Source organism: Equus asinus, chromosome 6 (genome assembly GCF_041296235.1).
Source record: "Equus asinus isolate D_3611 breed Donkey chromosome 6, EquAss-T2T_v2, whole genome shotgun sequence".
Taxonomy (NCBI): Eukaryota; Metazoa; Chordata; class Mammalia; order Perissodactyla; family Equidae; genus Equus; species Equus asinus.
In genome coordinates, this window is record NC_091795.1 from 76,259,868 (window position 1) to 76,274,058 (window position 14,191).

Genomic DNA, 14,191 nt, shown 5'->3' on the forward strand with positions numbered 1-14,191 from the left:
GTAGTTCACAGGCTCCATTTCACCTGCTTCTCCTGGCAGAGTGAGGCTGGGACCTGGGGTCTTTTTCTATGTCACTAAGGGGCCAATTTGTCAGTTGGGTGACAGCTAGGATTATATGGACCTCCCATCATCTGATTCTTCTCTCTCCCTATAAGTTTTTTACACTCTACGTTTTCTTCGGAATCACAGAATTTTCCAAGCTTCCTGTCAGATACCTGATTTCTGTTCACTGGGTGATCTCTGTCCTCAAAGCACTTTATAGAGACTGTAAGTGTGAAAACACAGATATAAATCGACTCTGCACATTTTTCCGAAGACAGACCTGAAGGGCCTCACTGTTTCATCCTCTCGTCTTCTCACTCGGACTCTCTCAAGGCCGAAGTTTCTCATTGTTGCTACCTCTTGAGCATTAAGAGAGACGTTTGTCAATGAAGTGGCTTGTTCTCTGCCTCTGATCCCTGTAATGGGCAAAAGGACCATTCTGGGTGGCATTGAGCTAAGAACGCCTATTCTCTGTTCTCTATTGCTCTCAGAAGATTCTAGAAGCAGAGGGACTTGAGTTCAAATCCTGTTTCCCCCATGCCAGTCATGTGAATTAGTCAATCTCTCTGAGCCCACACAGCTTCCTCATATAAAAAAAAAATTATATCTATCTCATAGGGTTGTTGTGGAAAGTAAATGTGATTGAGATAGAATGCCTAGGCTAGGACCTGGCACAGACTAGCAGTGTGGTATATCTTTGTCCTCCTCAAAATGTCCCCCACTATGGAGAGGATTTTGCCTTAACCAGTAGACTATCCTCAGGACTGGAGGCCTCCCAGTGTAGCATTTATACAACTACATATTCTCCAAAAAGAGCTTACTTGCTAGATCAGTAAGGAAATGTGCATGTCTTAATTTCCCAATCATCAAAAAATGGAATAAAATAAAGCTAACTGCATAAGCAATCTCCTTAAATCACTCAGTGAGAATTTCTCAGTGTGCTGTGATGTGGATGCAGCATTGTAGTTCATGAGATTAAAATTCGTGCTTCAGAAAAATAGCAAATATTGTGTCATGAGACTTCGAGATTATTCATGAATGGCTAAAATCTCAAATATTAACGTAGAAATGCCAACGATCAACTGACCTTCAAGGCTCTGGGGAGAGGGAGTAGACTTCTTTCAAAAGTGACCAAGGATGGAAGGGGAGGTCCCATAAGCAGAGGATAGCATCGGCCAGGCACAGATAAGACCACCAGCGAGGGACGTGTGCGGGAGGGAAGACTCTATGCAGAAGGTCCCTCCAGTTTCCTTTTCCTCCCCTTGAGTACTGGGGCAACTGAACACACTCTAGAGAACAGATCTGAGGTGGCCAGCTTGCTCTCTGTCCCTGATTGCTTTGGGAACTATATTTTCATTTTGCCTATGGATGTAAACAGTAGTTTAATGAAACTTTTTATTTTTCTTTTGTGCAGGAGAGAAGAGGTTCTTTCCTTTTTAAAAGCAAAGCAAAGCAAATAACAGTATTAGCAATACTATGTTTCTGTGGAGAGTTCTGGTTCAAGGACAAATTTAGAATGGGAACAGCAGGTGATCCTTCTTGAATGGAATTGAGTTCCCAGAGGCTACTGTAATAAAGCTATGGAGGCAGCCCTGGGAGGTCTGAAGGAAGCTCTCCAGTTTTCAGATGATAGCTATTTTAAAGAGGTCAATATATAAGCCTGAAATCTGCATCATTGCTCTGGGAAGTCATGATATTTGGGAGGGAAGGTAATGATCTGGGTTCAGTTTCTGTGATGTTGGCTCAGGGATTGTGGGTTATTTATAAGGTACAATGTGGATGTTCTTTAAACCTCTTTGACCCTATTGTTAATCAACGCCCAGCACAGTAAATGAGACATGGCGGAGTCTCATTTAAGTTGATAAATGAATGGATGTGTGAATACTGCCTAGTGTGGAAGTTGCTCTGAAGCCCATCCTTTAACAGAAGGTGGGGATGGGAACACTTAAGGCCAAGGACTTGAGGATGAGACCAAAGTTGTCTTCTGCTGAGGAGCCCGGGATCCTTGGTGACATCATTTGCACACAAAATCTTGCATGTGGGCCAAGCCAGATATCTGGGCCAAGTACCCTTGCCTTTAACTAAAACTAAATTCTAGCATTCATTCGTTTGTTCATTACTCAACAAATATTTCTTGACTAAATTTTGTGTCTACCATGTCCACACAGTGTTTTGCACTTAAGAAAACAGATAGACATCTTTGTCCTTGGTTAACTTACTGAATATTGTAATGTAATACTAGATGCTGTAACTGACAAACCCAGAAATCTCAGTATATCTCACAATACAGATTTATTTCTTGCTCCTATAAAGTCAGATACACGACAATGGTAGGGGAGGGGAGTGCTCATATCATTGTATTTTTTTAAGGACTTGGGCTGACTGGAAGCTCTGCCGTCTTCAGTGCGTGGCTCTCAAGGTCACCCTTGGCATTGACATTAGTGACCAGCCAGTGGGAGAGAGAGAATGGGAGCCTGGACATTGGAAACATCACGTTGACCCATATTACATTCATCAGAACTCAATCATATGGCTCCCTCCACATATAAGGGGGCTGGGAAATGTCACTCCTAGCTGGGCAGTGGCTTTCCAGCAGAAACTCTTTGTTAGTGGGGCTGGCCCCGTGGCTGAGTGGTTAAGTTCGCGCACTCCGCAGCAGGCGGCCCAGTGTTTCGTTAGTTCGAATCCTGGGCGCGGACATGGCACTGCTCATCAGACCACGCTGAGGCAGCGTCCCACATGCCACAACTAGAAGAACCCACAACGAAGAATACACAACTATGTACCGGGGGGCTTTGGGGAGAAAAAGGAAAAAAAAAAGAAACTCTTTGTTAGAGAAGGAGTACATGAATATTTGGTGGGCATCTCTACCACACTTACATTCTATTGGGTGCAGAGAGACAGACAATAAACATGTAAGTGAGTACACTGTATAGTATTTCAGATGATAATAAGAAAAATAAGTCAAGTGAAGGGAATAGGGGGTTGCAAACAATTGTGAAAATAATTTTGCCCAACGGTTATTCATTGGTCCATGTTGTCTACAGAGCTCATGTGAGTTGATCCTTTGAGTGAGCGAAGTAAGGACTCTCCTTCCTGAATTGTGCTGGAACAGCTCAGATTGGAAAGAGAGATCTTACTTTGCGTATAGATGAGCCCACATTGTCATCACCACAAATGACCCTTGGGTTACAGAGTTTATTGAGTGCAAGAGACATTAGTGAAAAACATAATAGATGTGGACAGATAAAGTGGGTTTAAATTTGCTTCTGGGCCTTTTCTATTCCTTGAGCTTTTGTGTGCCTGAAGTACTGACCAAGGCTGAAGTTTAGATGCTTTTAGTTTTGACTTTAGTGCCCACTTTTGGATAATCTCACCTTCTTGATTCAAAAAGAATCTATTTCACAGAATGTGTATAGAAAATCAAGGGTTGATTTCTTCCATAGTAATAGAGTAATGTGGCCTTTGTGCTGAGGAATACTAGCTGGTTACCTAATATCAATAGAAGATTAGTTGGATGGAGCTGGTGAGGGAAGTTGAATGGTGCTAAGAATATACGGAATCATGGGAGAAAGTTGTGTATTTGGTAAAAGGCAGAGGCTTAGATATTTCTGAAAACTCATCTCATTCCCTTCATTGTGGGCTCAATTGAACAAGCATTTTTTGATTCTCTTATAGACCTGGGCTTGTTCTGGGTGCCAGTGATATAGCAGTAAAGATTTCTGCTCCTCCTCTTAGGGGCTCATCATACAGGCATGAGAGAAAGACACTTCACCAACCAAAGGGCTGGATTTCAGCTGGACTGAAAAGAGCATGGATGCTATGCTGACAATCCTGGGTTTAATGCTTCATAGTTAGGGAAGAACCATCAAAGAGATGATTTCTCTGCTGTGGAGTGGGTGGGTGACATGTCGAAACTGTTTCTCACGTGCTATGAGACTGTTGGCAAGTCAACCTCTCTGACCCGCGTTATCTTTGTCTGGAAAGGGAGGATAATAATAACTTCCCTGACCATCTTACAGGGCTTTTATAAGGATCAAATGAAATCACATTAAGTGGAAGAAATGCTCTTCAGGTGTCAAGAACTGTTATTAGGACTGTTTAATGATCTAGATGTCTGGGAGAACAAGAGAGGATTTGGGTGCTGGGCAGTGATGCTTTGAGAATGTAGCAAAAGCTTTCATCCAGGATGGCACACGGAGGAGGGAAACCAGCGTTAGTAAAAAAAAAACCAGAAAAACTTCGTAAAAAATTTTTTGAACAATGGAGTATTTTGAAAGAAAAGCAATTTTTTTCTTTTCAAGTAAAATTTATTGTAAGTGAAGAAAATGAACAGGGATGCCCAGAGGGTACAGACAAAAATGCACATCTGGATGCAAAAAGAGGGAGTGAGCAGGCCAGAGGCCCTGCTGAAGAGGCAGGTTGAGGGCTGGCAGTGAGACTTCTGCAGCGAGCCGGGGACTAGCCAGGGTGTGAACTGTCAGAGCACCAGCCCAAGCAGGAAAGGCTCTCCAGCTCTCAGCTCGGCCCTGACCAGGCCTCCAAAGGACCCTCAAAGCTTTCCTGGGATGCTCTTCCTCCAGGGAGTGCTTGGCCCAGAGGGGGCTCACTCTTCCGGAAACAACTTGGCTCTTGGCAGCCAAGATTTTTCACTCTTCTTGTCTCTTGTGATTTCCTGAAAGTGCTATTCCAAGAGACTTTTGTTCAGGAAGCCCCAGGGCTTATCTGTGGATCTTGGGACCTCACATGCCAATGCAGTGCATAGTAGAAACCAAAGTCCTCCTCAGATAAATGGAGTAAGTTAATATAATAACCTATAAGTTACAGTTGGCCTATTCCAAGACAATGAAATCCCATTAATTCAGCCCAAATTGGAGAATTCATTCCAACATTGAAAACATATACAGAAGGTCTTCAGCTTGGGGAAAAATGCTTATTTTGGACTGTTTTCCCCTAATTTATAACATTTTGAAAAAATTACAGAGAAAGAAACATCACAAATATTTTGCTGAATAAGAAGTAATCATACAAAGTCAAATTTTTTGTTAAATCTTAGTAGTACAGAAATAAACTAGTTCTTACAGAAATAAAATCTGAATGATAACATAAGCTCTTTTTGGAAATTTATTTCACTTTCATTGTTTGATGAGGACTTTCACCCCCAGATAGGAGAAGGAGGCAGAAGATTGGCTGAGTGGGGAGAGTAAATCAATATGTGTCTATCAGGCATCTACTATGGGCAACACATCTAACTCAAGTCTCATTTAATTCTCACCTGACTGGATTCTGACTAAGTCAGTATAGTCACCCCCATTTCATAGATGAGGCTATTGAGGCCAAGAGAGTGATTTTTGCCAAAGGTCACCCAGAAGGGGTGGAGCTAGTATTCAAGTCTGTCTACCTGACCCCAAACCCGAGCTCTTTCCTGCCCCTTTACCTTGAGAGTTTCCTGGGCCATTCGCTAGAAACCAGCTAAGAGGAAGTGGAGGGCTTGCAAAGCTGGGTGGGTCAGTGAAAGTGAATAGAGGAAAACAGATGTGTGAGCAGAGTCAGCGAGAACCGACCCATCACAAAACACCACCCAGGCTCCACCCCTCTCCCTCTTCCCACATCATCCCTTCTTCTCCTTTTCCGACAGGGTTTCTCAATCTTGCCTCTATTAACATATTAGACCAGATAATTCTTTGTCATGGGGGCTGTCCTGTGCGTTGTAGCCTGTTTGCCAGCATCCGGACCTCTATCAACTAGATGTCAGTGGCAAACCTCCTCAGTCACGACAATAAAACATTGCCAAATGGCTCCTGGGATGGAGAATCCCCCGCCTCTCACCCCTGCCTCCAGCTAAGAACTATTGTTTTATAGTGATCAACCATCCCAGGTTGCCCTGGACTGAAGGATTTGCCAGAGATTCAGTGCTAAAATCAGGATAATCAGGACCAAACTGGGGTGATTGGTCACCTGGCAAGTGAGAGTTCATCTCCTGCTTAAATAAAAGCTGCGGTGGGAGAGGGGTCTTGTGTTGACAATGTGGTTGTCCTGGCAATCTTCAGTTTCCCTAAGCTGTTGCTGTACCAAGCACAGCTGCCTAATAATTTTTTCTTCCCCTGGCTTAGCCTGCCAGGCGGGTAGGGGAAGTGGCCTGTGTGTGTGTGTGTGTGTGTGTGAGCTGGGAGGGGCAGCTGTGTGCTGGACTATAGAGAGCCCACGGTGCTGCCCGGGAGGGCAATATGCATGTGTGTAGATACCAGAAGGTAGTGGATACTGGGTGGGGGAAGGTTTTCGACTCTGTGTTAACTTGGCCTATACCTACGTGATACGTGCAATTTAATTTATCTGGGGTTTTGAAATATCTTCATGAGTTGCTTTACAACTTTTCAAGGGAATTTTCCTGAGAGAAACAAATGAAATAAAAACCTCAAAAATGGTTTGTTATCGGAATTATTTTTGTTGTGTTGTTAAGAATACATTTACAACAGTAATAACTATTTGGAATCTTTGCAAAATTACAAAGCGCTTCCAAAATATATCATTTGTCCCTCAGCCTTCTGCTCTTGGTGTCATTTGTATGCCCATCTACAGGATGAAAGCAACTGAGTTCTGAAGGTGATAAGTGACATGCTGAGGTCAAATGCCAGGTTTTGCATGTGGATCACTGGGCTCTGCGTCTTGTGACCCCCATATTCCTCCAGGCAGTGGGAGAGTGAGTCCTGCATGGAAGTGCTGAGCCTGGGTTGCTGTAAACCTGAAAGATAAAATCACAAGTGTAGACGTGGAGAGTGCGGATCAGCACTATTGCTGTGACTGTGACAGTGGCCCTTCCCCCTTCTCTGTCTTCAGCCAATGGTGGGACGAAGCAGGTTCCAGGAAGGCAGGGCACAAGACGCAGAGTCACGTGGCACCACAGGACCCCTGCTTGCTGCTATCTGTGTGAGCCTCCCCCTGTGCTCTTTGATATAGGTCTTGGGGATGTGATTTGCTGTGTATGATTGCTTGCCTTTTCCTTGATTATGTAAATCAGGGACTTTTGCCAGGAACATTCCATTCCCGGAAACTAAGCTGGTTCCCTCCCATCGGCCGACTTGGTTTCATTTTACTGAAGTTTTTCAAGTGGCAGAGCAGTAATAACTGTCTGTGCCTCTTGGCAGTGAGATACCTGGAGTTCAGAACCCTAAACGGTGACAATGACAGCAGATGAGTTGGTTTTCTTTGTCAATGGCAAAAAGGTAAGCAAGAGCTGGCCTTTGGCCTGGCTTCCCTGCTCCCTGGAAAGGGATGTGCGTCCTCTGGAAGAGGGCTGTTTTTGGTCTCTCTCTTCCATGTTCTTGTTTTCCTTTCTCTTTCTCTCTTTAAAGGCGTTGCTGCATTTGGGGTAACACTGGGGAAAGAAGAACTTCTCAGGGCTGGAACACAGTCAGGATACTGAAGGGGCAAAGGAATGAGGGGGAGGGAAGCCAGAAGAGAGGTATCTGTGAGCTCCCCCAACCCTGCCAACTCTCTGCAGTAGCAGAGACCCTGGCATGAAGCTGAGAAAGGGTGTAAGGGTTCCAGGTGAGACGGGAGGTCACCCACCATGCCTCTATTTCTGTGTCTAATCATATATATCCTAGGGCTTTTGTTGGTCTCTTTACTGAGAGAAGGAACAGAATGTGTTTTCCTGCTCATATCAGGATAGAAGATGTACACGGCCTTAGATTTTGACATTTCATGTAGTGTAAATACAATAGCTAACTTGTGTGAGAACATATACTGACTTCTTGTGGCAAGCCACAATTTTGTTTTCAGTGAAAAGCATGCTTCTCCCCACCCTCTCACTTAGTTCTACATATAAATATTGCAAATCTCTTTGATAAAAATTGCCCACTTGGATGAACTTCATTGGTGCACAGGGACCTAGGGAAGGTGGGGGTGGGGTGGGGCAGGGGGGACTTAGGACATGGGTACCAGTCCTTGCAGCGCTGCAAGAGTCAGAGTCTTTGCAAATTTTAATGCAGGTGCCCGAAGAGAGGGGGCGAGCATTTTACATTGTCTCTGTCTTCCTCTTGTTCTCCCTGCACCACTGCAGAGGTGTGGAGGTGTCCCAACTGCTTCAGCTCCCTGGTTGGCGATGAAAGGAACAGTATAAAGGTAGCCATAGTTGTACACTGTAAATGGCCAGGTGGATAGTGTGACTGATGAATGTGCCCAATGTGCCCCTAAAGAAGGGGAATTTTCTTTGTTTTGCTCTATTGGCGCTTTTGAGTTGAGAAACTGGGCGACTTTTGAGGTAATTTTCAAGAACTGAAATGTGCTTCATAGGATGTCTAGTGCTGAAATTGTCAGGTGTGTGTTTGAGTGACTAGCAAGGGAATGCCATGAGCCATCGCAACATCAGTGCTCCCAAGACTGTTAGAGTCAGTTGGAGTGGCACCACCTGGAGGCACCAGGGGATGGGGTCAGCCATGCTCCTTTGGGTTCAGAGTTGTCTCTCTGCTGATTTCTTTTCAGGATTGGCATCTGGTAGCAAACCAAGAGGTAGGGCAAAGCTTCTATATTGTTGGCTGTAAGACTTTTGCATCCAATTTTTCCGACAGCTTTGTTGCATTCAGCAATTACATTGTAGAGATTTAAGAAACACTTGTTGAGTTGGCTTTCTAGAGGGGTTACTCACACAAAGGCGTCTTCTTTGGAATTTTTCAAAGCAAGTTTTATATCCAGTGAGCTGCTAGATTCAATGACTTCTAAGCCCACATCTTACTCTAAGGTTTGATTATTTATTAAGCTGTCAATTCGTGTGTGACAGGAAAAGATTCTGATTTTCTCTAGAGATGGTTTGCTGTCATGTTCTGGATCTGGAAAGGAGCATTTCAACGTAAATCTGACTTGGTGAAAATTGTTTTTCCATATATTTTATTTTCACTTTAGGGAAGCAATTTAAAATCTTTAGATGGTATCATCACATCAAACCCTACTATCTCTGGAGGCTTCCACTGCTGCCAGTTTCTGTGAGGAATGTCCATGTTTATAATTGATAAACATATGGCCTCTTGAGAAACTGCTGGAAAAGTGGAGAGGCAATGCAAGGAGTGAGGACGTAAAGCAGTGCTATGAAAATAAGACCAAGTAAAGGAATGCCCCGTCAAAGGAGGGCAGCTGTGTTTGTTCCCCTTTCTATTCCCAAGATATTCTAGATCTTTTGTGACCGGATGTTTTGCAAAGAAGTTACCAAAGAAGCTGTTGAAACTTGGTGACTCACTCTTGTGAGCCTCCCCCCTTCCTGTTTCAAACCACCGTCCAGGACTCTGTCTTCACCAGCTGGGGTCCTGGAGAGGGTGTAAGATGACGACAATTGAATACCTCGTGGGCCTTTTGTGGTGGTGATGGCCTTTGTCACTAATGTTTCCACATCTTCTTCTGATCTAGAGTCAGAATCGAAGGGAAAGAGCTGCCCAGCATTTTGGCATTTTGTAACAACAGCCCTTTTGAAGGTCAGAGTGCTTGCTTTTCTGAGCAGTCCCTCCTGGTTAGTGGAGACTGTGGCTCCTGGAGGAGTCTGGGAAGATTCTGCAAGTAGAGTGCAGCTGAAGGTGTTCAGGAGTGACCCCCACCAGAAGCAGGTGTCAGCTACAGAGAGGCTCAGAGTGGCTTTCCCTCCCACCCTCCCTTCCTCATATTTAGCAATTTCCTCCTAGGCCTAAGCCTATGGGGTATGTATGCACTGGAGGAATATGATCTCTAGGACCAGGCAGTTGCCATTAGGGAGTCGATGAACTAGTTGGAGAGGTGGATTATGACTGGGCAAAGTAATGTGTCACAAAATGTATTGCAAGGAAAACTATCCCCATGAGATATCTTCTTAGATATTTTTAAACGATTCAGTGCAGCCCTGGCACATCTTAGGTACACATTTAATATGGACAGAATGAATGGATGAATCTTAAAAGCCCTAAGAAATCCTCTACTAAAGAAATTTCTGTGTAAATTTAAAACACAAAGTTGAAAAAACTAAGAAATCAGTACATAAAGTATACAATTTTCCTTCTGAACCATCTGAGGGTAAATTTCAGATAATATGCCCCTTCACCCCTTAAACTCTGAATAAGGATATTTTTACAGGACCACAGTCTATTTATAAAAATCAGGAGGTTTAGGTTGGTATATACTATTACCTGATCTATAGACCTTAGGCAACACTATTCTAAGTTTTCCAGTAACGTCATGTGTCACTCTCCCGTCAAGCCCAGGATCCAGGATCATGCCTTGCAGTTTGTTGGCATGTCTCTTTCCCTCTTTAATCTGGAATGGCTCCTTAGGTTTCCTTGTCTTTTGTGTCATTGATGTTCATGAGGAGTGCAGGCTGGTTATTTTTCAGAACGTCTGTCATTTTGAGTTTGTGCCATGCTTTCTTAAAATCAGATTCAGAGTCTGCATTTTGGGCAGGAATACCAGAGAAGTGATACATCTTTCTCAGTGTATTACAGCAGGAGGCACATGATGGCAGTTTCCCCCGTATTTGTGATGTGAACTTTGATGACTAGGTTAAGTTGGTGTCCAGCAGGTTTCTTCACCGTAAGATTACTTTTTTTCTCTTTATAACTCATAAATAATCCGTGAGAAGATACTTTGAGACTATGTAGATATTGTGATTATCAAACTTTCACCTTCATCATTGATGAATCTTGACTGGATAATTATTGTGCTGATTACAACATGGCAAACCATATTCATTAGTTGGCATTCTTCTGTCAGAAAGGACTTTCCTGTCTCTCCCATTTGTTTGTTTATTTATTAATTATCAATTTGGACTTACGAGTTTTGATTTTACTTAATGGATTATAACCCATTTCAGCCATTATTTGTTTGGACGCTTGAGTTCTAGCAGAGCAATCTGCTTAACCCAGCATTTCTGTACAAAGTGCTTTTCCTTTGGAATACCCATAGACATCCTGTTGAGAAAGGCTTCTGTGGAGTTTGCTGGTGCAAACACTGCAGCCATGCCATGAGCATGGAACAGCCATTCTCTACAGGAATTCAAGGAAGGGTGGACCACTCATGGCTGGGGTGATATGGAAAGTCTTAAGTAGGGAAGTCTTTGGGGTCTTCTGATAAGTCAAGATGCAGGTGGAAGAGGGATGGAGTGCTCAGAGGCATAAGAGTCAGAAGGTATAAGTTATATTTTCACTGGTGTATGAAGACCAGCTTAGCAGCGAAGCAGGAGGGGGAAAGTCTGAATATAAAGATTTGGGACATATTGAAAAGGGCCTTGAAAGATGCCTGAGGAACTTGGATGTTACCTTGAATTTGTGGGAGGTCACTGAGGGCACTCAGCAGGGAACTGATGTGATGAAAGCAGGGCTGCAGGACACAAGGCAGGGATAACTTATGGAAAGGTGGTGGCTAAGAGCTCTAGCTCCCTCTACAAGAAAGGTGATCAGGATCTTCATTTTGTGCATTTGTGATTTCTTCTCCAAGAGAAAAGAAATGGCTCCCTGTGTGAATTTTGTAACCAGGACTTTGAACGAGCCGGACTCAGGGGATGTAATCATAAAAGAAAATTCATTTTATCTTTCACTTTCTTTTAAAGTTTATTCAAGGGGCAAATTCTGGCAGTTTCATGACCTTTTTGATAAACCTTAGTCAGTAAAAAATCCTATGGTTATTTCTAAGCTACCAAACACAGTCTCAATTCAGGAGAGAGAGGTGAGGGTGGCAAGAAAGGTCTCATTTAATTGGTGCTGTTGTAAGATGGCTTCCCAGCACTGGGAACGTCCAATTGCACATCTCTTGACTTGAGGGATGCACTTTTCTCAGGCTGGCTGCTCTCCCTCAGCCTCCATGGGACAGCCACTCCACACAGGCTCTGTGGGAGGTCCCAGTACCTCCTGTAGTCAGTCTTTTTAAGAATGATCTAAACACCTCCAAGCCAGCTCTCTCCGTCATGCATGGCCTTATGGTGTCTACGGCCAACACTTCACATCTTTTGCTCTCCCAAACTCTGGGAGCTCACCCCCATTCCAACACTGCCATTTCTTTTTTGGCTTGTCTGGTAAGAATCTCTCCAGCTGTTTAGATATGCCAGAACACCACATCCCTGTACCACAAAGGCCACTTGTTAGCTTCACATGTAGCATTATGGAAGCCCCCCCAAAAAGTCTGAGGTGTGAGGCAGATTCCTCCTCCTCCCGACCTCAGGAAGACGTGAGACTCATAGTACAGTTCTCTCTGAAGAAACCCTTACCACACATTCTCTCCCCTTAATCATCTGAATCACCTACACCCTTTCACCCTTGATAATGCATGAGGAGTAGTGAAACAGGTTTTCATAGATTTCCTTTGGTGAGTTGCATCAGGAACTCACACTTCCCTTTGTAGACAACCTTCTGCTCCATCTGATTGACCATTCCATTTGCGGACCCTTGGTTTGAGATTTCTCCTCCATTTCTGACTTGTTAATGTTGTTGGCTGTGATAGCCCAGTGCAGACAGTCCTCTGCTCTGAGCTCCTGCAGACTGGCTCTCTTCTGTCTGAGAGTATACTCTCCAAGAGACAAAGCCAGTGGTCTATGTGCTGTCGCTCTCAGCTGTCCCTGGCATTCACAGGTGTGATCCAGCAGCTGGAAATGAGAGGACATATTTGATTGGAAGTGGGTTTTGCCTTGGTGAGCTCAGCATGGTGGGTGCAACACCTAAGTGCTCTGGTTGGGTCCTGAGCTAAGCACTTATGTGGAATTTTAGAACTGAAGGATGACAGCACATATATAATTTGGCTTGTAGTTAATATGTTCATTCTTATGGAATTGTCAAGAAAAACATCTTAGTTTTCCTAATATATTTAGCACATCCTCATTAGCTTTATAAGTTCTTGAGTAAAACAATGGCTAAGTAGATCCATTATATATTTTTCTTTTGTTTTTGTAGGTGGTGGAGAAAAATGCAGATCCAGAAACAACCCTTTTGGCCTATCTGAGAAGAAAGTGTATCCTGACTTTGGAGTGGGGATGAGGGAGAGGGAGGCAGTGGGACTCACTCTCTGGGCCTTCCCTCATTTTCTAGTGACTAGTGGGGAGGCCGTGGAGGGTGGAGGAAGAGCACTGGATTAGGGCTCTGGACTCCTGTGTTCGAGTTGTAGCTCTGTCACTTAGCAGCTGTGTGACCCTGGGAAGTCATTTGAGCTCTCTGAGTCTAAATTCTCAGCTGTTGAATGAGAGGATTGTTCTTGATGTCCTTTAAGATCTCTCCCAGCTAAGACTCTACTAATGCCGAGGTTTGGTCCTGGGCCTTAAAATGAACAGCTCTGAAAGGCCCTCAGTAGCCCTGGTGAAATTCATAGTCACTCCCTCTCAGGAGGGGCCACAACTTCCTCAGCCGATCTTTGCTAACATCTTTGCTAATGAGTAAATGGGCTTCCTGGGGAATGTTTCTAGCTCTGCCAAGGAGGAGGGAAACTGAGGGGAAGGGGTGTGTGATAGGAAGGGGATGCCTGAGGTGGGGAACTGTGGAGAGGCACTGTCCATTGTGGAAATAGTGTTGTTAGGAGGCCTGGGGCAATGGTCTCCTGAGGGTGACCTGGATGGCTGCTCTTCTCTCAGGGTGGGGAGAGCTTCTATAAGATCCCCATATCTTTTGTTCTTTCAATGAGTCTAGAACAAAACAACAGGGAAAATATAATACGAGCTAACATTTAATGAGCATTTACTATATACAGGCAGAGTTCAAGGTGATTGTGTAGGTTATTTCACTGGTCCCCTTAGCAAGACCTTTTGACAGAGGAGGAAGTGAGGCCTGCATAAGTTAAGGGACCTCCCTCTCCCTCGTGTCTTCTGGGAAAATGCTGACAGAGCCTGGACTAAAGCCTAGAGCCACAATCTTAACACCCCACACATACTGGAAACTCTCCTGGGGTCTGTTGTCAGGCGATGCTCATCCTGACCTCTGTCAACAAACCTCTTTTGCTCCCAGAGGCAGGTATGTCTGGTAGCTTATTCCAGGGACATATTTTGGGACAACAAAGGATTGCTTCAACACTCAGGGAACTGAGCCAGAAATCATGGCCTTACCTCCTAGTCACTCAGCTCCGATCAGATGGTGGCTGGCACTGCTGTACTAAGTCCTAGAGTTTCGACCTGGAGGGAGCAGGTCTGGAGGTTCGCAGCACAGGAATCTGGTGGCTTTTT

At 44.2% G+C, this 14,191-nt stretch overlaps 1 protein-coding gene across 8 annotated transcripts in view; it reads left to right on the forward strand.

Moving 5' to 3' along the window:
- Positions 1–6,892: 6,892 nt before the first annotated feature.
- XDH (xanthine dehydrogenase) overlaps positions 6,893–14,191 on the forward strand; it is a 58,853-nt gene continuing 51,554 nt past the window's right edge. For 3 of the 8 annotated variants that reach the window (XM_014866458.3, XM_014866459.3, XM_070512314.1), the window contains exons 1-2: positions 6,913–7,265; positions 12,936–12,993. In XM_014866458.3, coding sequence (XP_014721944.1) covers positions 7,224–7,265; positions 12,936–12,993 — 100 coding nt within the window. In that variant the 5' untranslated portion in view covers positions 6,913–7,223. Of the gene's footprint in view, positions 7,266–12,935; positions 12,994–14,191 lie in introns of all 8 variants that reach the window. The other 5 variants (XM_014866457.3, XM_070512316.1, XM_044772207.2 and 2 more) reach the window with 5 other exon arrangements.